General features: G+C 44.4%; 1 protein-coding gene across 2 annotated transcripts in view; it reads right to left on the bottom strand.

Annotated features, from left to right (window-relative positions):
- Positions 1 to 23,152, bottom strand: part of col11a1a (collagen, type XI, alpha 1a) — a 386,832-nt gene that overhangs the window by 218,785 nt on the left and 144,895 nt on the right. For both annotated transcript variants that reach the window (XM_073062463.1, XM_073062464.1), the window contains 3 exons: positions 22,139 to 22,222; positions 5,571 to 5,627; positions 4,212 to 4,265 (listed from right to left, as the gene is read on the bottom strand). In XM_073062463.1, coding sequence (XP_072918564.1) covers positions 4,212 to 4,265; positions 5,571 to 5,627; positions 22,139 to 22,222 — 195 coding nt within the window. The remainder of the gene's footprint in view (positions 1 to 4,211; positions 4,266 to 5,570; positions 5,628 to 22,138; positions 22,223 to 23,152) is intronic.

Genomic DNA, 23,152 nt, shown 5'->3' with positions numbered 1-23,152 from the left:
TGTAGTCTCTCTATTTTGTTGACTTCTTTCCTATAATTTGGAGACCAGAACTGTACACAATACTCCAAATTTGGCTTCATCAATGCGTTGTACAATTTTAACATTACATCCCAACTCCTAAACTCAATGCTCTGATTTATAAGGATCAGCATAACAAAAGCTTTCTTCATCACCCTATCCACATGAGATTCCATCTTCAGGGAACTATGCACCATTATTCCTAGATCGCTGTGCTCTACTGCATTCCTCAATGCCCTACCATTTACCATGATGTCCTATTTTGATTAGTCCTACCAAAATGTAGCACCTCACACTTATCAGCATTAAACTTCATCTGCCATCTTTCAGCCCACTCTTCTAACTGGCCTAAATCTCTCTGCAAGCTTTGAAAACCTACTTCATTATCCACAATGCCACCTATCGTAGTATCATCTTCATACTTACTAATCCAATTTACCACCCCATCATCCAGATCATTAATGTATATGACAAACAACATTGGACCGAGTACAGATCCCTGAGGCACACCACTAGTCACCACCCTCCAACCTGACAAACAGTTATCCACCACTACTCTCTGGCATCTCCCATCCAGCCACTGTTGAACCCATTTTGCTACTTCAATATTAATACCTAACGATTGAACCTTCCTAACTAACCTTCCATGTGGAACTTTGTCAAAGGCCTTACTGAAGTCCATATAGACAACATCTACGGCCTTACCCTCGTCAACTTTCCTAGTAACCTCTTCAAAAAATTCAATAGGATTTGTCAAACATGACCTTCCACGCACAAATCCATGTTGACTGTTCCTAATCAGACCCTGTCCATCCAGGTAATTATACATACCATCTCTAAGAATACTTTCTATTAATTTACCCACCACTGACGTCAAACTGACAGGCCTATAATTGCTAGGTTTACTCTTAGAACCCTTTTTAAACAATGGAACCACATGAGCAATACGCCAATCCTCCAGCACCATCCCCGTTTCTAATGACACTTGAAATATTTCTGTCAGAGCCCCTGCTATTTCTACACTAACTTCCCTCAAGGTCCTAGGGAAAATCCTGTCAGGACCTGGAGACTTATCCACTTTTATATTCTTTAAAAGCACCAGTACTTCCTCGTCTTTAATCATCATAGTTTCCATAACTACCCTCCTTGTTTCCCTTATCTTACACAATTCAATATCCTTCTCCTTAGTGAATACCAAAGAAAAGAAATTCTTCAAAATCTCCCCCATCTCTTTTGGCTCTGCATATAGCTGTCCACTCTGATTCTCTAAGGGACCAATTTTATCCCTCACTATCCTTTTGCTGTTAATATAACTGTAGAAACCCTTTGCATTTATTTTCACCTTACTTGCCAAATCAAACTCATATTTTCTTTTAGCTTTTCTAATCGTTCTTAAGATTCTTTTTACATTCTTTATATTCCTCGAGCACCTCATTTACTCCATGCTGCCTATATTTATTATAGATCTCCCTCTTTTTCCAAACCAGGTTTCCAATATCCCTTGAAACCATGGCTCTCTCAAACTTTTAACCTTTCCTTTCAACCTAAGAACATAAAGATTCTGTACCCTCAAAATTTCACTTTTAAATGACCTCCATTTCTCTATTACATATTTCCCATAAAACAAATTGTCCCAATCCATTCCTTCTAAATCCTTTCACATCTGCTCAAAGTTAGCCTTTCTCCAATCAAAAATCTCAACCCTGGGTCCAGTCCTACCCTTCTCCATAATTATATTGAAACTAATGGCATTGTGATCACTGGACCCGAAATGCTCCCCAACACATACCTCCGTCACCTGACCTATCACATTCCCTAACAGGAGATCCAACACTGCCCCTTCTCCAGTTGGTACCTCTATGTATTGCTGCAAAAAACTATCCTGCACACAATTTACAAACTCCAAACCATCTAGCCCTTTTTTGTGGAAAATTAAAATCTCCCACAATCACAACCTTGTGCTTACTACAAATATCTGCTATCTCCTTACAAATTTGCTCCTCCAATTCTCGCTCCCAATTAGGTGGTCTATAATACACCCCTATAAGTGTTACTATACCTTTCCCATTCCTCAATTCCATCCAAGTAGCCTTCCTAGATTACCCCTCTAATCTATCCTGTCAAAGCAACCTCTGACAAGAAATGCAACACCTCCCCATCTTGCCCCTCCGATTCCATCACACCTGAAGCAACGAAATCCAAGAATAATTAGTTGCCATTCACATCCCTCCTGCAACCATGTTTCACTAATAGCTACAACATCATATTTCCAGGTATCAATCCATGCTTTAAGCTCATCCACCTTTCTTACAATGCTCCTAGCATTAAAATAAATGCATTTAAGAAATTCTCCACCTCTTACTCTCTGTTTATCCCTAACATGGCAAACAACTTTACTATCTTCTTTTTCTTTCTTCTCCCCTACATCTTTGGTCTGAGTGCTCCCCTTCTCTATCACCTGCCTATCCTCCCTCACACACTGTCTACAAGCTTTCTCTAATTGTGAACTAACCTCTTCTCTCCTAGTCTCTTCAATTTGATTCCCACCTACCAACCATTCTAGTTTAAAGTCTCCCCAGTAGCCTTAGTAAATCTCCCTGCCAGGTTATAGGTCCCCCTAGGATTCAAGTGCAAACCACCATCCACCTTAAACCCCGTCTCCACACCATCTCCTCATTTCCCTCAACCCCAGATTCCCCACCATCTACCCCATTCCTCTCAAAACAATCCCCCACCATCTCCCCATTCCTCTCAACCCTGTCTCCCTGTAATCTTCTTATTCATTTCAATCCCATATTCCCACCATCTGCCTCATTCATCTCTAACCCCATCTCAACCCTTCTTCTGAAATCCCTCTCTCTCATTCCTCTCAAACCCAGTCCCCCAACCATCTCCTCCATTCCTCTCAATCCCAGTCCCCCAACCATCTCCCCATTCCTCTTAACTCCATCTCTCCCAATTACTTTCAACCCAATCTTCCCACTATCTCCCCTTTACCCTCAACCACATAATCCGACAATCTACCCAAATTGCTTACAACTCCATCTCCCCACTATTACCCCCATTCAAACCCTGTCTCCTCACCATTTGCCCCATTCCACTCAACTCTCATCTCCCTACCATCACCCCCTTTCTTCTCAAACCCCCTCTACCCACCATTTTCCCCACTGCTCTCCAACATCTCCTCTTTTCCTCTCAACCTCCATCTCCCCACCATCTCCTCCATTCCTCTGAGCCACCATCATCCCACCAACACTCTCATTTCTCTCAAACCTTGTTTCCCTACCATCTTCCCATTCTGTTCAAACCCCATCTTCCCACCATCTGCCCAATCATCTTTAACCCATCTCCACCTTTCCTTTGAATCCCCACCTCCCCACCATTTCTACCATTCCTCTCAAACCCTGTCTTCTCAGTATTTCCCCAATTCCTTTGAAGCCTGTGACCTGCCATTTCCCCATTCCTCCCATTTGCACTCTACACCATGTCCCCATTCCTCTCAAACCATCTTTCCTTCATCTCCTCCAATTACTTTCAACCTCATCTGTCTACCATTCCCCCATTCCTCTCAACCTCATCATCGCACCATCTCCCCCAATTATTTTCAAGCCCACCTCTCCCATTCCTCATAAACCCCATCTCCTCACTATCACCCCACATTCCTCTCAACCCCGTGTCCTCACATTTGCTCCCATTCCTTAACCCCCCTTTTCCCGCCATCTCCTTATTCTTTTCAAACCCCATCTTCCTACCATCCATCTCCACCTTTCCTCTAAATTCCATCTACCCAGCATCTCTACCATTCCTCTCAAACCCTTTCTCATTATTCCCCATTTCACCCTACTGTGTCTCCCATTTCTCTCAAAACCATTCCCCAACATCTCTCCTATTCTTCTATTTTTGCCATCTCTTATCCACACAGTATGTCCAACACACCATTGAGAGAATCATAGCATGAAAGAGATGGACAAATGGGGTGAGAGGGACAGACAGAAACAGAGAGAAAGAAAGAGAATGAACAAGAGAGAGAGAAAGAGAGAGAATGAAAGTTAAAGAGAGGAAAGGGGAAGGGGAGAGGGGGAGGGGAGGGGCAGTGGTGATGGAGGGGGAGAGGGAGGGGGAGATGGGAACAGGGACAGAGGGGGAAAGGGACAAAGTTAGAGAGAGATGAAAGATGGATAAATTTGGCTTACCTGAGGACCAGCGTCACCAGTATCACCCTTCAATCCTGGACTGCCAGGAATTCCCTAAGCAACGGGAGAGTGAGAGAAATCAACGAGTATGGCAGTGAGATGGGTCAAATGTCCATTATTCCAGACTGTGCTAGTAGGGAGGAAAAACATTAACTTCTGACACTTAATGCCCCCTTGAGGGTAGAAAATGTGCCAAAAATTCCAAATCCCCAGGGATTCAACATTAATGGAGCGCATGGATTGGATAATGGGAGGTGTGTGTGATGACGGGAGGTGTGGGTGATGATGGGAGGTGTGGGTGGAGATGGGAGGAGTGGGTGGTGATGGGAGGAGTGGGTGGTGATGGGTGGTGTGGGTGGAGATGGGTGGTGTGGGTGGTATGGGAGGAGTGGGTGGTGATGGGTGGTGTGGGTGGTGATGGGAGGTGTGGGTGGAGATGGGAGGAGTGGGTGGAGATGGGAGGAGTGGGTGGTGATGGGTGGTGTGGGTGGAGATGGGTGGTGTGGGTGGTATGGGAGGAGTGGGTGGTGATGGGTGGTGTGGGTGGTGATGGGAGGAGTGGGTGGTGATGGGAGGCGTGGGTGGTGATGGGTGGTGTGGGTGGAGATGGGTGGTGTGGGTGGTGATGGGAGGAGTGGGTGGTGATGGGAGGCGTGGGTGGAGATGGGTGGTGTGGGTGGTGATGGGAGGTGTAGGTGGAGATGGGAGGAGTGGGTGGAGATGGGAGGAGTGGGTGATGATGGGAGATGTGGGTGGAGATGGGAGGAGTGGGTGATGATGGGAGGAGTGGGTGGAGATGGGTGGTGTGGGTGGTGATGGGAGGCGTGGGTGGAGATGGGAGGAGTGGGTGGAGATGGGTGGTGTGGGTGGTGATGGGAGGAGTGGGTGGTGATGGGAGGCGTGGGTGGAGATGGGTGGTGTGGGTGGTGATGGGAGGCGTGGGTGGAGATGGGTGGTGTGGGTGGTGATGGGAGGCGTGGGTGGAGATGGGAGGAGTGGGTGGAGATGGGAGGAGTGGGTGGTGATGGGAGGAGTGGGTGGAGATGGGAGGAGTGGGCGGTGATGGGAGGCGTGGGTGGAGATGGGTGGTGTGGGTGGTGATGGGAGGAGTGGGTGGTGATGGGAGGTGTGGGTGGTGATGGGAGGAGTGGGTGGTGATGGGAGGTGTGGGTGGAGATGGGAGGAGTGGGTGATGATGGGAGGAGTGGGTGGTGATGGGAGGAGTGGGTGGTGATGGGAGGTGTGGGTGGAGATGGGAGGTGTGATTGGTGAACTGGGGATGGGAGGTGTGGTTGGGGATGAACTGTGACCTCCTGTGTCCTTCCCACTGCCAAGAAATGGAGTGTTCTCAAAACTCACCACTGGTCCCGACCTTCCCGTCAGTCCCATTGGACCAGCCGGACCTCTCATGGCGATCTGTCAATAAAGAGGCAAAAGTCACAATACAGGCAAACACAGGATACAGGAAAACACGGTTGCCTGCCTGACATTTCAATGCTTGGAAACAGATACTCTCAGTCCACTCTCTCTATGCCTCTCATAATCCTGTAAATCTCTGTCAGTCTCAGGCACTCCAGAGAAAACAACCCAAGTTTATCCAGACTCTCTTGGTAACACATACCCTCTAAACCAGGCAGCATCCTGGTAAACCTCTTCTGCACTCTCTTCAAAGCCTCAACATCCTTCCTGTAGTAGGCAACCAGAATTGTATGCATTTATCCAGTTACCATATGAGGAACGTCTGGCAGCTCTTGGGCTGTATTCCCTGGAGTGTGGAAGAATGAGGGGGTATCTCATAGAAACATTCCAGATGTTAAAAAGCCTGAACAGATTAGATATGGCAAAGTTATTTCCTATGGTAGGGGAGTCCAGGACAAGAGAGCACAATTTTAGGATTGAAGGACGTCCATTTAGAACAGAGATACGGACAAATTACTTTAGTCAGAGGGTGGTAAATCTGTGGTATTTGTTGCCACAAGCAGTTGTGGAGGCCAAGTCATTGGGTGCATTTAAGGCAGAGATAGATAGGTTCTTGATTAGCCAGGGCATTAAAGGGTATGGGGATAAGGCAGGGGAGTTGGAAGAATTGGATCAGCCATGATTGAGTGGCAGAACAGGTTCGGTAGGCATAATGGCCTACTTCTGCTCTTAGGTCTTATAGTCTTATGTAGTCTAACTAGAGTTTTTCTAAGTTGCAACATAACCTCATAACCTTTGAACTCAATGGCTTGACTAATAAATGCAAAGCCTTCCATAAGCCTTCTTAACCACTTTACTGATCTCTGTAGCCACTTTCAAGGAGCTATGAACTTGGATCCCAAAAGCTCTCTGCTCAGCAACACGCAAGGATCTTGCCCTACTGTGATTCAACGCCTCACATTTCACTGGGTTAAGCTCCATCTGCCATTTCTCTGCCCATATCTCCAAATGATCTGTATTGTTTGCCAATCTTCTACAGTATTCACAACTCCACCAATTTTAGTATCATCTGCAAACTAACTAACCCACCCATCTACATTGTCATCCAGGTCAGTACATAGAAGTCCCAATGAGAGAGTGTGATCCTAGATCTCCTATAAGGGAATGAGACAGAGCACTTTCTGAATGAGAACACTTAGTACCTAGTGATCATAACGCCATTAGTGGGCGGAGCTACAATAGTGCACAACAACGAGTTCTTCAAGCTCAACTGCAGAAACAGCTTAATTTCTATCTTTGAAAGGCAAACACGAGGAAATCTGCAGATGCTGGAAATTCAAGAAACACACACAAAATGCTGGTGGAATGCAGCAGGCCAGGCAGCATCTATAAGGAGAAGCGCTGTCAACGTTTCGGGCTGAGACCCTTCGTCAGGACTAAATGAAAGGAAAGATAGTAAGAGATTTGAAAGTAGGAGGGAGAGGGGAAAATGCGAGATGATAGGAGAAGACTGGAGGGGGTGGGGTGAGGCTGAGAGCCAGACAGGTGGTTGGCAAAAGGGATACAGAGCTGGCGAAGGGAAAGGATCATGGGACGGGAGGCCTAGGGAGAAAGAAAGGGGGAGGGGAGCACCAGAGGGAGATGGAGAAAAGGCAGAGTGATGGGCAGAGAGAGAAAAAAAAGCAACTAAATATATCAGGGATGGGGTAAGAAGGGGAGGGGCATTAACGGAAGTTAGAGGTCAATGTTCATGCCATCAGGTTGGAGGCTACCCAGCCGGTATATACGGTGTTGTTCCTCCAACCTGAGTGTGGCTTCATCTTGACAGTAGAGGAGGCCATGGATAGACATATCACAATGGGAATGGGACGTGGAATTAAAATGTGTGGCCACTGGGAGATCCTGCTTTCTCTGGCGGACAGAGCGTAGGTGTTCAGCGAAACGGTCTCCCAGTCTACGTCGGGTCTCACCAATATATAAAAGACCACACTGGGAGCACCGGACACAGTATTTCTATCTTTAATGCCTCTTTTTTTCCTTTTCAAGGTGGATGGTGTTCTGTCGAAGACCCTGACCTAGAACAACACTCACACTAAGCTCTTCACGGAAATGGAACTTGTTCATGTTTTTCGATACACCTAGGACACAGCCTAGAAGACAAGCGGGCCTTCAGGGTTCCGAAACTTTATCACCGTAAATCAGTGAATTATTTTGTATATGGCCTCTGTCCCTATATTAGGGAGAAAGAGAGCCTGTTGTATGTTGAATCGTTGAGTGAGCGATTCATTTTTATTGCACTGCAGATCGTGGTCTTCCTTGGGGGTTTTGAAATTACTTCATGGTGGGTGGAGGATGCTGAGGCTTTTCTTGCTGAAGTAAGTGGAGAGGGGGAAGTCATTATTTTTCTGCTGGTTGTGGGTGTAGGAAGCCTTTGGGGTTTTAACATTTTTACTGTCACTCATTCTTGGGGAATTCTTCAGGTTTTGTAGACGTCTGCAAAGAACGGGAATGTCAAGCTGTATATTGAACACATTCTCTGATGTTAAATGCAACTGTTGAGTTAGCTTCAAGGTAATTATGGAAAAAGATAGGTCTGGTCCTTGGGTTGAGAGTCTAAGTTGGAGAAAGGCCAATTTTTATTAGTAAGGTACTGGCAAGTGTGTATTGGGACAAGTTGATTGCTGGCAAAGGTGTACTTGGTAAGTGGGAGGCGTTCAAAAGAGAAACTTTGAGCGTACAGAATTTGATTGTTCCTGTCAGATAGTTCCTGTCGCAGTGTGGTTAGGCTACACTTGAGTATTGTGTCCAGTTCTGGTCGCCTCACTATAGGAAGGATGTGGAAGCACTGGAAAGGGTACAAAGGAGATTTACCAGGATGCCTCCTGGTTTAAAGAGTATGCATTATGATCAGAGATTAAGGGAGCTAGGGCTTTACTCTTTGGAGAGACGGAGGATGAGAGGAGACATGATAGAGGTATACAAGATATTAAGAGGAATAGATAAAGTGGACAGCCAGTGCCTCTTCCCCAGGGTACCACTGCTCAATACAAGAGGACATAGCTTTAAGGCAAGGGGTGGGAGGTTCAAGGGGGATATTAGAGGAAAGTTTTTTACTCAGAGAGTGGTTGGTGCATGGAATGCATTGCCTGAGTCAGTAGTGGAGGCAGATACACTAGTAACTTTTAGGAGACTACTAGACAGGTATATGGAGGAATTTAAGGTGGAGGGGTATATGGGAGGCAGGGTTTAAGGGTCAGCACAACATTGTGGGCCGAAGAGTCTGTATTGTGCTGTACTATTCTATGTTCTATGACATTGAGTCCTGGTTAAGACAAAGAAGGAGATGCATAGCAGATATAGACAAGTAAGCTAAACCAGATACATTGGAGTATAACAAATGCAAGAGAACACTTAATAAGGAAACCTTTCAAATGTTGAAAGGCCTAGAGTAGATGTGAAAAGGATGTTTCCCATGGTGGGAGAGTCTAGGACAAGCGGGCACACCCTCAGGATAGAGGGGTGCCCTTTTAAAACAGGGATGAAGAGAAATTTCTTCAACCAGAGGGTGGTGAATTTGTGGAATTTCTTACCACAGGCAGCTGTAGAGGCCTGGTAGTTGGATATATTTAAAGCAGAGCTTGATAGGTTCTTGATTGGACATGGTATCAAAGGTTACGGGGAGAAGGCTGGGGGGGTGGGGCTGAGATGGGGGGGGGGGGAATATCAGCCATGATTGAATGGCAGAGCAGACTCGATGGGCCAAATGGCTCATTTCTACTCTATGTTTTATGATCTTATGGAAATCAGGAGAGCTAAAATAAGGCATGAGAATGATCTAGCAAACAAGGTGAAGGAGAATCCTAAGGGTTTCTTCAGCTATATTAAGGGAAAAAGAATAGCAAGGGACAAAATCGATCCTCTGGAAGATCAGGGTGATAATCTATGTGTGGAGCCAAAAGAAATGGGGGAAATTTAAATGGATTTATTTGCATCTATATCTACTTGGGAGACTGAAAAAGAGTCCACAGAAGGGAGGCAAAGCAACAGCAAGATCATGAGATGTTGGTCAAGAAGATTCGGTCGCTTAGCATTCAAGATGAGGCAGTAAATTGGTTTAAACATTGGCTTCACAGAAAAAGACAGAGAGTGGTTGTAGATAGTTGCATCTCTGACTGGAGGCCTGACTACTAGAGTGCCACAGGGATTGTTGCTGGGTCCACTGTTTCTCATCTATATCAACAAACCAGATGATAATGTGGTAAACTGGATCAAAAATAGCAGGTGGATTTTAATGTAGATGAGGGTAAAGTGTTGTACTTTGGGAACACTAACCAGGATAGGCCTTACACAGTGTGTGGTAGGGTACAGAGAGTGTGATAGAACAGAGGGATTTAGGAATACAGATCCATAATTTCTGGAAAGTGACTTCACAAATAAATAGTGTCATAAAGGAAACTTTTGACACATTGGCCTTCATAAATAAGTGCACTGAGAACAGGGGTTGGGATATTATGTGGCAATTGTATAAAATATTGGAGAGGCCTAATTTAGAATTTTGTGTCCAGTTTTCGTTACCTACCTACAGGAAAAATACAAATAATAAACATAGAAACAAAGAAAACTTGCAGCACAATACAGGCTCTTCGGCCCACAAAGTTGTGCCTAACATGTCCCTACCTTAGAAATTAATAGGGGTACCAATAGCCCTCTATTTTTCTAAGCTCCATGTACCTGTCCAAAATTATCTTAAAAGATCCACTGAAAGACTCTATCGTAACTGGTTGAAAGAATGCAGAAAAAATTTTCAAGAATGTTGTCAGGACTTGCAAACCTGAGTAATAGAGAAAGGCTGAAGTAGGTTTTCAAAGCTTGCAGAGAGATTTAGGCCAGTTAGAAGAGTGGGCTGAATGATGACAGATGGAGTTTAATGCTGATAAGTGTGAGGTGCTACATTTTGGTAGGAATAATCCAAATAGGACATACATGGTAAATGGTAGGGCATTGAAGAATGCAGTAGAACAGAGTGATCTAGGAATAATGGTGCATAGTTCCCTGAAGGTGGTATCTCATGTGGGTAGGGTGGTGAAGAAAGCTTTTGGTATGCTGGCCTTTATAAATCAGAGCATTGAGTATAGGAGTTGGGATGTAATGTTAAAATTGTACAAGGCACTGGTAAGGCCGAATTTGGAGTATTGTGTACAGTTCTGCTCACTGAATTATAGGAAAGATGTCAACAAAATAGAGAGAGTACAGAGAAGATTTACTAGAATGTTACCTGGGTTTCAGCACCTAAGTTACAGGGAAAGGTTGAACAAGTTAGGTCTTTATTCTTTGGAGCATAGAAGGTTGAGGGGGGACTTGATAGAGGTATTTAAAATAATGAGGGGGATAGATCGAGTTGACGTGGATAGGCTTTTTCCATTGAGAGTAGGGGAGATTCAAACAAGAGGACATGATTTGAGAGTTAGGGGGCAAAAGCTTAGGGGTAACACGAGGGGGAATTTCTTTACTCAGAGAGTGGTAGCTGTGTGGAATGAGCTTCCAGTAGAAGTGGTAGAGACAGGTTTGGTATTGTCATTTAAAGTAAAATTGGATAGGTATATGGATAGGGAAGGAATGGAGTGTTATGGGCTGAGTGCGAGCCAGTGGGACTAGGTGAGTGTAAGTGTCGGCACGGACTAGAAGGGCCGAGATGGCCTGTTTCCGTGCTGTAGTTGTTATATGGTTATATGAATAGGTTATGACTTCATTCCTTGGAACATTGAGATTTGATATAAATATATATGTATATAGAGGTAGAATATGATTAGGAACAGTCAGCATGGCTTTGTCAAGGACAGGTCGTGCCTTAAGAGCCTGATTGAATTTTTTGAGGATGTGACTAAACACATTGACGAAGGAAGAGCAGTAGATGTAGTGTATATGGATTTCAGTAAGGCATTTGATAAGGTACCCCATGCCAGGCTTATTGAGAAAGTGAGGAGGCATTGGATCCAAGGTGACATTGCTCTGTGGATCCAGAAATCATTCCCTACTTGTACATAGTTCTTTCCTATTGCTTGTTTTTTCTTTCCACTCTTTTCTATAAGTGTATACCCCAGATAAATACTTTGTGGAGATTTGTAATATATATGATTATATGATATATATGTACAATGTCTGAAATACATCTTTTGGAAATGTTTGTTTGATGAACTTCAATAAAAAAATAAATTACAAAAAAAATAGAACTGGCTTGTCCACAGAAGGCAAAGAGTGGTTGTAGATGGTTCATATTCTGCATGGAGGTTGGTCACCAGTGGTGTGCCTCAGGGATCTGTTCTGGGACGCTTACTCTTCATGATTTTTATAAATGACATGGATGAGGAAGTGGAAGGATGGTTTAGTAGGTTTGCTGATGACACAAAGGTTGGAGGTGTTATGGATAGTGCAGAGGGCTGTCAGAGGTTACAGTGGGACATTGATAGGATGCAAAACTGGGCTGAGAAGTGGCAGATGGAGTTTAGCCCAGATAAGTGTGAAGTGGTTCATTTTGGTAGGTCAAATATGATGACAGAATATAGTATTAATGGTAAGACTCCTGGCAGTGTGGAGGATCAGAGGAATCTTGGGGTCCGAGTCCATAGGACACTCAAAGCAGCTGCGCATGTTGACTCTATTGTTAAGAAGACATACGGTGTATTGGCCTTTATCAATTGTGGAATTGAATTTAGGAGCTGAGAGGTAATGTTGCAGCTATATAGGACCCTGGTCAGACCCCACTTGGAGTACTGTGCTCAGGAAGGATGTGGAAGCCATAGAAAGGGTGAAGAGGAGATTTACAAGGATGTTGCCTGGATTGCTGAGCACACCTTATGAGAATAGGTTGTGTGAAGTCGGCCTTTTCTCCTTGGAGCGACGGAGGATGAGAGGTGACCTGAGAGGTGTACAAGATGATGAGAGGCATTGATCGTGTGGATAGTCAGAGGCTTTTTCCCAGGTCTGAAATGGTTGCCACAATAGGACATGGGTTTAAGGTTCTGGGGAGTAGGTACAGAGGAGATGTCAGGGGTAAGTTTTTTACTCAGAGAGTTGTGAGTGCTTGGAATGGGCTGCCGGCAAAGGTGGTGAAGGCGGATATGATAGGGTCTTTTAAGATAGTTCTGGATAGGTACATGGAGCTTAGAAAAATAGAGGGCTATAAGTAAGCCTAGTAATTTCTAAGGTAAGGATATGTTCAGCACAACTTTGTGGGCCGAAGGGCCTGTATTGTGCTGTAGATTTTCTATGTTTCTATATTCTATGTTTCTATAGAAAGTGTATAAAAGCAGGTTTTTTGCACTGTTGTGTGGAATTGCAACTGGAGGTCATGGGTTAAGAATGAAAGGTGAAGTGTTTAAAGAGGAACATAAGGGGGTATTTCCTCACTCAGAGGGTGGTGAGAGTGTGGAACGAGCTGCCAGTGCAAGTGGTGGATGTGGGGTTTAAGAGATGTTTGGTTAGCTACATGGATAAGAGGGTTAACGCATGGCTATGGTGCTGGTGCATGTCAATGGGAATAGGCAGATTTATAGTTTGGCACAGACTAAATAGGCCGAACGTACTGTTTCTGTGCTTTAGCGTTCTATGACTTTTGGAGAGGGAGGGAGAGCAGCCAGATGTCTTGGTACATATTGGTTCCAATGACAAAGAAACGAAAAGCAAAGAGGTCCTGAAAAGAAAATTTAGAGAGCTAAGTAGAAAGCTGAGAAGCAGGACCTCCTGGTAGTAATTTCTTGATTGCTGCCTGTGACGGTAGAAACAGGATGATTTAGAAGATAAATGTGTGGCTGACAAGCTGGTGCACCAGGCAGGCCTCTGATTCTTGGATCATTGGGATCTCTACTGGGGTAGGTATGACTTGCTCAAAAGTGATGGGTTGCACTTGAACCCAAGGGGGATCAATACTCTCGTGGGCAGGTTTGTTAGAGCTGTTGGGGAGGATTTAAACTAATTTGGCAGGGGATGAGAACCAGAGTGATGGAACTTGGAATAGGACAGATGGTAAACAAGTAAAGATAGTGTGCTGTCACTCGGCCAGGAAGGTCAGACAGGTGGTGGGACATAGTTGCAGCCAACAGGGTCTTGTTTTATTAAGTGCAATCGTGACCAATAGCCAGATCAGAAATGCTGATCAAGTCAACTAGTTCCCAAAGAGAACTCTGGTAGGCCAGTCAGATAGTTCACTGCTGCTCAGCTACAGAACATAAAAAAATCATTTGTACAATTAAGAAACATTAAAAAATAGTAGAAATACTGGAGTCATGATGATCATGATGAAGTCTGCTGGAGAGATACATTTATACATTTATATACTAACTGGAGAGTACAGTTAGACGAGAAGCTAGACTGGACTGCCAACACAGATGCCTTGTGCAGGAAGGCACAGAGTCGACTGTACTTCCTAAGAAGGTTGGCGTCATTCAATGTCTGTAGTGAGATGCTGAAGATGTTCTATAGGTCAGTTGTGGAGAGCGCCCTCTTCTTTGTGGTGGCGTGTTGGGGAGGAAGCATTAAGAAGAGGGACGCCTCACGTCTTAATAAGCTGGTAAGGAAGGCGGGCTCTGTCGTGGGCAAAGTACTGGAGAGTTTAGCATCGGTAGCTGAGCGAAGGGCGCTGAGTAGGCTACGGTCAATTATGGATAACTCTGAACATCCTCTACATAGCACCATCCAGAGACAGAGAAGCAGTTTCAGCGACAGGTTACTATCGATGCAATGCTCCTCAGACAGGATGAAGAGGTCAATACTCCCCAATGCCATTAGGCTTTACAATTCTACCGCCAGGACTTAAGAACTTTTTAAAAGCTATTATTAATGCTTTTTGAGATAGTGATTTAGATGCATATCATATTTTTACTGAGTTAAGTATTGTATGTAATTAGTTTTGCTACAACAAGTGTATGGGACATTGGAAAAAAGTTGAATTTCCCCATGGGGATGAATAAAGTATCTATCTATCTATCTATCTATACCACATGCTGTCCTCCATAAAGAGATTGAAGGATAAGGTTGCAGGGTGACAAAACATTGCAGGAGCACTTGGAATTAGGGTGAGTATCAATACATGAGGGATGCAAAATCAAAAAGGATAACAAATACAGTACTTAAGGTGTTGTATCTCAATTTGCAGAGTATAAGGGATAAGGTGGATGATCTTGTTGCATTATTACAGACTGTCAGGTATGATGTTGTGGCCATCGCTGAATCGTGGCTGAAGGATGGTTGCAGTTGGGAACTGAATGTCCAAGTTAATACGTTATATTGGAGGGATAGAGGCATAAGCAGAGGGGGTGGAGTGACTCTACTGGTAAAAAAAAATGGCATCAAATCTGTAGAAAGATGTGACATAGATTTAAAAGATGTTGAATCCTTCTGGGTTGAATTAAGAAAGTGCACGGGAAAAAAGACACTGATGGCAATTATATACAGGCCTCCCAAAAGTGGCTGGGATGTGGACCACAGATTACAACAGGAAATAGAAAAACAAAGTCAAAAGGGCAATATTATGGTAGTCATGGGAGATTTTAACATGCAAGTTGATTGGGAAAATCAGGTTGGTAGTGGATCTCAAGAGAGTGAGTTTGTTGAATACATAAGAGATGGCATTTTAGAGCAGTTTGTCGTTGAGCCTACTCGGGGATCAGCTATTCTGGATTGGGTGTTATGTAATGAACTGGAGACAATTAGGGAGCTTAAGGTAAAAGAACCCTTAGGAACCAGTGATCACAATATGATTGAGTTCAACTTGAAATTTGATAGGGAGAAAGTAAAGTCTGATGTAGACAGACAGACAGACAGACATACTTTATTGATCCCGAGGGAAATTGGGTTTCATTACAGTTGCACCAACCAATAATAGAGCAGAAATATAGCAAAATAAAACCAGAAATAATTAAATGATAATAAGTAATTTATGCCAAGTGGAAATAAGTCCAGGACCAGCCTATTGGCTCAGAGTGTCTGACACTCCGAGGGAGGAGTTGTAAAGTTTGATGGCCACAGGCAGGAATGACTTCCTGTGACACTCAGTGTTACATCTCAGTGGAATGAGTCTCTGGCTGAATGTACTCCTGTGCCTAACCAGTACATTATGGAGTGGATGGGAGACATTGTCCAAGATGGCATGCAACTTGGACAGCATCCTCTTTTCAGACACCATCGTCAGAGAGTCCAGTTCCACCCCCACAACATCACTGGCCTTATGAATGAGTTTGTTGATTCTGTGGCATCTGCTACCCTCAGCCTGCTGCCCCAGCACACAACAGCAAACATGATAGCAGTATTTCAGAGGGGTAAGGGAAGAAGTGAAGAAGGAGAAATACTCAAATGGTAAAATAATAGATCCATGGCTGACAAGAAAAGTCAAAGCTATTGTAAAAGTAGAAGAGCGGGCAGACAACAAAGCCAGAATTAGTGGGAAGATGGAGGATTGGGAAACTTTTAAAAGCCTACAGATAACAACTAAAAGAATCATTAGAGGGGAAAAGATAAAATATGAAAGCAAGCTAGCAAATAATATCATAGTGAATAGTAAAACCTTTCTCAAGTATGTAAAAAATAAACAAGAGATGAGAGCGGCTATAGGACTGCTAGAAAATGATACAAGAGAAATAATAGTGGGGAACAGGAGATGGCAGATTAACTAAATGAGTATTTTGCATCAGTCTTCACTGTGGAAGACACTAACAGTGTGTCAGATGTTGTGGTGTGTGATGGAAGAGAAGTGGGTGCAGTTACTGTTACAAAAAGCTAAAAGACCTAGAAGTGCATAAGTCACCTGAACCAGAGGAACTGTATCATAGGGTTCTGAAAGAGGTAGCATTAGAGATTGTGGAGGCATTAGAAATGATCTTTCAAAACTCATTGGACCTTGGCATAGTGCCAGAGGACTGGAAAATTGCAAATGTCACTCCACTCTTTAAGAAAGGAGGAAGGCAGCAGAAGGGAAATTATAGACCAGTTAGTCTGACCTCAGTGGTTGGGAAGATGTTAGAATCAATTGTTAAGGACGAGGTGATGGAGTACTTGGTGACACAGGACAAGTTAGTACAAAGCCAGCATGATTTCCTTCATGGAAAATCCTACCTGACAAACCTGTTGGAATTCTTTGAGGAGATTACAAGTTGATAGATAAAGTGGGTGCAGTGGATGTTGTATATTTGGTCTTTCAGAAGGCCTTTGACAGGTGCCATACATGAGGCTGCTTAACAAGTTAAGAGCCGATGGTATTACAGGAAACTTACTAACATGATTATGGCATTGGCTAATTGGTAGCAGGCAGCGAGTGGGAATAAAAGGATCCTTGTCTGATTGGCTGCCAGTGATCAGTAGTGTTCCGCAGGGACTGGTGCTGGGACCACTTATTTTTATGCTGTATATAAATGATTGTGGCCATATGATTGTGACCAAGCTCCATATGAAAGTACGTCCCCCTTTGTGGCTGCAAAAACCCAATAAAAAGCGTCTAAATTGCAACCACCTGAGAAGCACAGAAGCAAGAAGTGAGTTTCGACGCATCCTAGCTGAGAAACTAAGGGAGCTGGAACCTTGTCTGAGTTCAGAAAATACCATGGAACAACAGTGGACCTACATTAGCTCTACGCTCTATGAGACAGCAGCCCAATTCATCGACCATAAGAGCAGGAACCACCAAGACTGGTTTGACGATAACTCAGATACCATCCACAACTTGCTTAAGGACATGCACAAAGCACACCGGGCAACTTTAGACAACCCTTCATCCATCAGCATCAGACAGCATTGGCAGGCAGCTCGGAAGAAAGTGCAAAAGGCAATACAGGCCATACAAAATGAGTGGTGGACTGAAAAGGCACATGAAATCCAGTCCTTTGCCGATAATAATAACATGCATAATTTTTACAATACTGTCGAAACCATCTATGGCCCAATAAATCAATACATTACTCCCCTGAAAACAACAAATGGTCTAACACTTCTGACGAATCAGAATACCATTCTGCTGAGGTGGGCTGAGTATTTTAACACCCTGCTTAATCAGGATTCTGATGCAGACCCCACCATCCTGGACGAACTGCCTGAACTTCCTCCTACCCACGACCTCAGTCTACCACCAGCCTTCCAGGAGGTTCTATCAGCTGTCCATTCCCTTAAGGACAATAAGTCCCCTGGCACTGACAATATCCCTGCTGAGTTACTGAAGAACGGGGGGGGTACATGTGTATGTGCGCCTTCTACCAGTACATCACCACGGCCTGGACTGACGAGAACATCCCACTTCAATGGAGAAATGCAAACATCATTGTAATTTATAAGGGAAGGCAGTGGATGTTGTCTACATGGACTTCAGTAAGGCCTTTGACAAGGTCCCGCATGGGAGGTTAATTAGGAAGATTCAGTCGCTAGGTATACATGGTGAGGTGGTAAATTGGATTAGACATTGGCTCAATAGGAAAAGCCAGAGAGTGGTAGTGGAGGATTGCTTCTCTGAGTGGAGGCCTGTGACTAGTGGTGCGCCACAGGGATCAGTGCTGGGTCTATTGTTATTTGTCATCTATATGACAAATTATCATCTGGATGATAATGTGGTAAACTGGATCAGCAAATTTGTTGATGATACAAAGATTGGAGGTGTAGTGGACAGTGAGGAAGGTCTTCAAAGCTTGCAGAGGGATTTGGAACAGCTGGAAAAATGGGCTGAAAAATGGCAGATGGAGTTTAATGCAGGCAAGTGTGAGGTATTGCACTTTGGAAGGACAAACCAAGGTAGAACATACAAGTTAAATGTTAGGACACTGAGGAGTGCAGTAGAACAGAGGGATCTGGGAATTCAGATATATAATTCCCTAAAATCGCAGATAGATAGGACAGTAAAGAGAGCTTTTGGCACATTGGCCTTTATAAATCTAAGTATTGAGCATAAGAGTTGGAATGTTATGGTGAGGTTGTATAAGACATTGGTGAGGCCGTATTTGGAGTATTGTGGGCAGTTTTGGTAGATAGATAGATAGATACTTTATTCATCCCCATGGGGAAATTCAACTTTTTTTTCCAATGTCCCATACACTTGTTGTAGCAAAACTAATTACATACAATACTTAACTCAGTAAAAAATATGATATGCATCTAAATCACTATCTCAAAAAGCATTAATAATAGCTTTTAAAAAGTTCTTAAGTCCTGGTGGTTGAATTGTAAAGCCTAATGGCATTGGGGAGTATTGACCTCTTCATCCTGTCTGAGGAGCATTGCATCGATAGTAACCTGTCGCTGAAACTGCTTCTCTGTCTCTGGATGGTGCTATGTAGAGGATGTTCAGAGTTTTCCATAATTGACCGTAGCCTACTCAGCGCCCTTCGCTCAGCTACCGATGTTAAACTCTCCAGTACTTTGCCCACGACAGAGCCCTAATTACAGGAAGAATATTAATAAAGTTGAAAGAGTGCAGAGAAGGTTTACAAGGATGTTGCCGAGACTTGAGAAACAGTTACAGAGAAAGGTTGAATAGGTTAGGACTTCATTCCCTGGAGGGTAGAAGAATGAGGGGAGATTTGATAGAGGTGTATAAAATTATGATGGGTATAGATAGAGTGAATGCAAGCAGGCTTTTTCACTGAGGCTAGGGGAGAAAAAAACCAAAGGACATGGGTTAAGGGAGAAAAGTTTAAAGGGAACATTAGGGGGAGCTTCTTCACACAGAGAGTAGTGGGAGTGTGGAATGAACTGCCAGTTGAAGTGGAGAATGCAGGCTCACTTTTAACATTTAAGGAAAACTTGGACAGGTACATGGATGAGAGGGTTATGGAGGGATATGGTCTAGGTGCAGGTCAGTGGGTCAAGGCAGAAAAATGGTTCAGCACAGCCAAGAAGGGCCAAAAGGCCTGTTTCTGTGCTGTAATGTTCTATGGTTCTATGGGATGTCCTCCTCAGTTTTGGCTGTCCCAATAAATTTGTTAACATCCTCCGCCAGTTCCATGATGGGATGACTGCTCAGGTGACCATAAGAGGACAAGAGTCCGAGCCCTTCCTTGTACGCACAGGGGTGAGGCCGGGGTGTGTGCTAGCACCATTGCTCTTTAACATCTTCCTCTTGTGTGTTACCAAGCTTCTCCACAACGAGATTGAAGACAGCAGTGGTGTGGCAGTGTACATCAGATTAGATGGCAACCTCTTTGACATCAGGAGGCTCCACGCAACCACCAGACTCCATAGAGAACGAGTTCTGGAGCTGCAGTATGCAGATGACTGTGCTCCTGTGGCGGATCTTCAGACTGTACCTGCTGTGGCGGTGAGTGCGTACAGCAGGATGGGTCTAACTGTCAATACCACCAAGACAGAAGTGGTTTGCCAATGGAGTACCAGTGTCCCACCCACCCACTCTACCTGCCTTCACTGTTGGTGATGAAAAGCTGTCAGTAGTGCTATCTTTCAAATATCTGGAGAGCATTCTCTGAGGATAGCGGCATTGACAATGACATCCAGAGTCATATTAAACAGGCATCAGCTGCCTTTGGGAGACTTTGGCGTAGAGACTTTCAGAACAAGAGCCTTCATCCCTCCACAAAGGTCCCTGTATACCAAGCGGTCTGTGTCACCACCCTTCTTTATAGCTGTGAAGCTCGGGTAACCTACAGCCATCACATCAAGTCCTTGGAGCGCTTCCACATGAGCTGCCTTCAGCGCATCCTGGGAATTACCTGGCGTGAGTGGGTGCCTCACACTGAAATACTTGTAAAGACCAACTGCAGGAGTATTGAGGCCATGATCACCCAGCGTCAGCTGCAGTGGCTGGGGCACGTGATAAGGATGCCCCCATGTCAGCTACCCCGCAGAGTGTTATATGGCCAGCTACATCATGGTCGACGCTCAGCTGGAGGGCTGAAGAAGCGCTATAAGGATCAGATGAAGAATGCTTTAAGGAAGTGTAAGATCAGACCCGAGGACCTGGAGGATGTTGCTGCTGACCGTAACACTTGGCGACAGCTGTGTAGGGATAGGGTTCATATTCTGGAGATGGAAAGAACAACCAGAAGACAGCAGAAGAGAGCCAGGAGAAATGCAGCCATGGTTGCCATCCCTACCACCACCACTACCACATATACATGTCCCACCTGCCATTGAACTTGTAGGTCCAGGATAGGACTGTATAGTCATCAAAGATCTCACAGTTAAAGGAGTGGGTGTTGTCATCAGATTCTGATGGACAATCAAACATATAAATGATTTAGATGATGAAATAGATAGCTCATTAAGTTTGCAGATGATACAAAGATTGGTGGAGGGGCAGGTAGTGTTGAGGAAACAGGTGGGGATGCAGAAGGACTTACACAGATTAGGAGAATGGGCAAGAAAGTGGCAAAAAAAATACAACGTTGGAAAATGCATGTTCATGCACTTTGGCAGTAGAAATAAATATGCGGATTATTTTCTAAATGGGGAGAAAATCAAAAAATCTGAGATGTAGATGGACCTGGGAGTCCTTGTGCAGAACACCCTGAAGGTTAACTTGCAGGTTGAATGGGGAGAGAAAGGTAAATGCAATGTTAGCATTCGTTTTAAGAGGTCTAGAATAAAAGAGCAGAGATGTGATGCTGAGGCTTTATAAGGCACTGGTGTGGCCTCACCTTGAGTATTGTGTACAGTATTGGGCCCCTCATCTTAGAAACGACGTGCTGGCATTGGAGACAGTTCAGAGGAGGTTCACAAGGATGATTCCAGGAATGAAAGGGTTATCGTACCAGGAACATTTGATGGCTCTGGGTCTGTACTCACTAAAATTCAGAACGATAAGGGGGGATCTCATTGAAACCTTTTGAATATTGAAAGCTCTAGACAGAGTAGATGTGAAAAGGATGTTTCCCATGGTGGGAGAGTCTAGGATAAGAGGGCACAGACTCAGGATAGAGGGATACCATTTCAAAACAGATAAAGAAAAATTTCTTCAGCCAAAATGGGGTGAATTTGTGGAATTTATTGCCACATGCACCTGTGGAAGCCAGGTCATTGGGTCTATTTAAGGCAGAGATTAATAGGTTCTTAATTGGACATGTCATCAAAGCTTACGGGGTGATGGCTGGGAAATGGGGATGAGGAGGAGAAACAAAATGGATCAGGCACGACTAAATGGTGGAGCAGGCTCGATGGGCCAAATGGCCTAATCCTGCTCCTATGTCTTATGATAAGTATAAGGTTGATGTATTTTGGAAAATCAGATAGAGGAGGGCTTATACATGAATGAGGTTGAGAAAATCAAACAGATTAACACATAAAATGCTGCAGGAACTTAGTAGGTCAGACAGCATTTATGGAAAGGAACCAATAGTTGATACTTCCAGATGAAACCCTTCATTAGGACTGGAAATGTACAGGGAAGATGCATATTACGCATGTGGGGAGGCTAAGGAGTCCAACCTGGCAGGTGACAAGTAATAGCAGGTGTCAATGGGGTCCAGTACTGGGGCCAAGCTATGAACCAATGAGTAAATGCCAGGGTTGCCAGCGATACTTACCCTGGCCTGCTGTAGAATAGCCTGTGCCTGTGCCTCCTGCGCTGATATCGGTGGTCCCTTCTCACCACTGGAGCCATAGCGGAACTACAGAGAAATGTAGAGAACAACATAATCAATACATCTAGAGAGGCAAAACCATGGAAGATTACAGTCCATCACTGGCTCTGACAGGATCATCTATCTCTGACTCTGGATGGACAAACTATCACTGGCTCAAGGTGAATGAACCATCACTGGCTCTGGATGGTCTATTGGACCATTGGATAATCCCTCAATGACTCTAGATAGTCTATTGCTGGCTCTGGCTGGACAATCCTTTACTGGCTCTGGGTGAACAATCCATCACTGGCTCTGGGTGGGTGGTTCCTCTTGGTGGAGGGACCTCACATCTCCCAACAACCACATAGCCCCACTCCCTATTCTACACATACCCAAACCCATAGCAGCTTTACCAAATACCCAAACCCCCCAAATGCCTTTCCCCAACAGGACAGCAACCCAAAACATCTACACCCCAACACTTAACAGCAACAGAAAAACAATCCAAAACCCATAACACACAACACCTATTCTGACAAAACCTACCCCCAACTGAATTGCACCCTACCATAGATAGAAAAGGTTTACAAGAATATGTAAATGGAGGCAGGTGGAATGGGTTACCAAGGCAATCGAATCAGCATTTATAGGTTGTGCCAAACGGCCTGTTTCTATGTCTATAGCTGTAAATTGTGTTGACCCCAATGCTATTCTCCCAACATTCCCATCTACTACCTCCAGGTTCCACCCCTCACCCACACACTAGGGACAACTTACAGCAGCCGATCAATCCACCAACCTGCACGTCTCTGGGAGGTGGGAAGGAACCAGGGCTCCCAGGGAAAACCACGTGGAAACGGAGAAGGTACAAACTCCACACAGACAGTGGCTGAGGTTGGGATCGAAACTGGGTCTCTGAGTCTGTGAGGCAGCTGCTCTGCCCACTTAGTGAAAATGAATGACAAATACCATTTA

The sequence above is a fragment of the Hemitrygon akajei genome, chromosome 12 (genome assembly GCF_048418815.1).
Source record: "Hemitrygon akajei chromosome 12, sHemAka1.3, whole genome shotgun sequence".
Lineage (NCBI taxonomy): Eukaryota > Metazoa > Chordata > Chondrichthyes > Myliobatiformes > Dasyatidae > Hemitrygon > Hemitrygon akajei.
The sequence above is the reverse complement of the archived record's forward strand: the minus strand, read 5'-3'. Positions and strand labels throughout refer to the sequence as shown.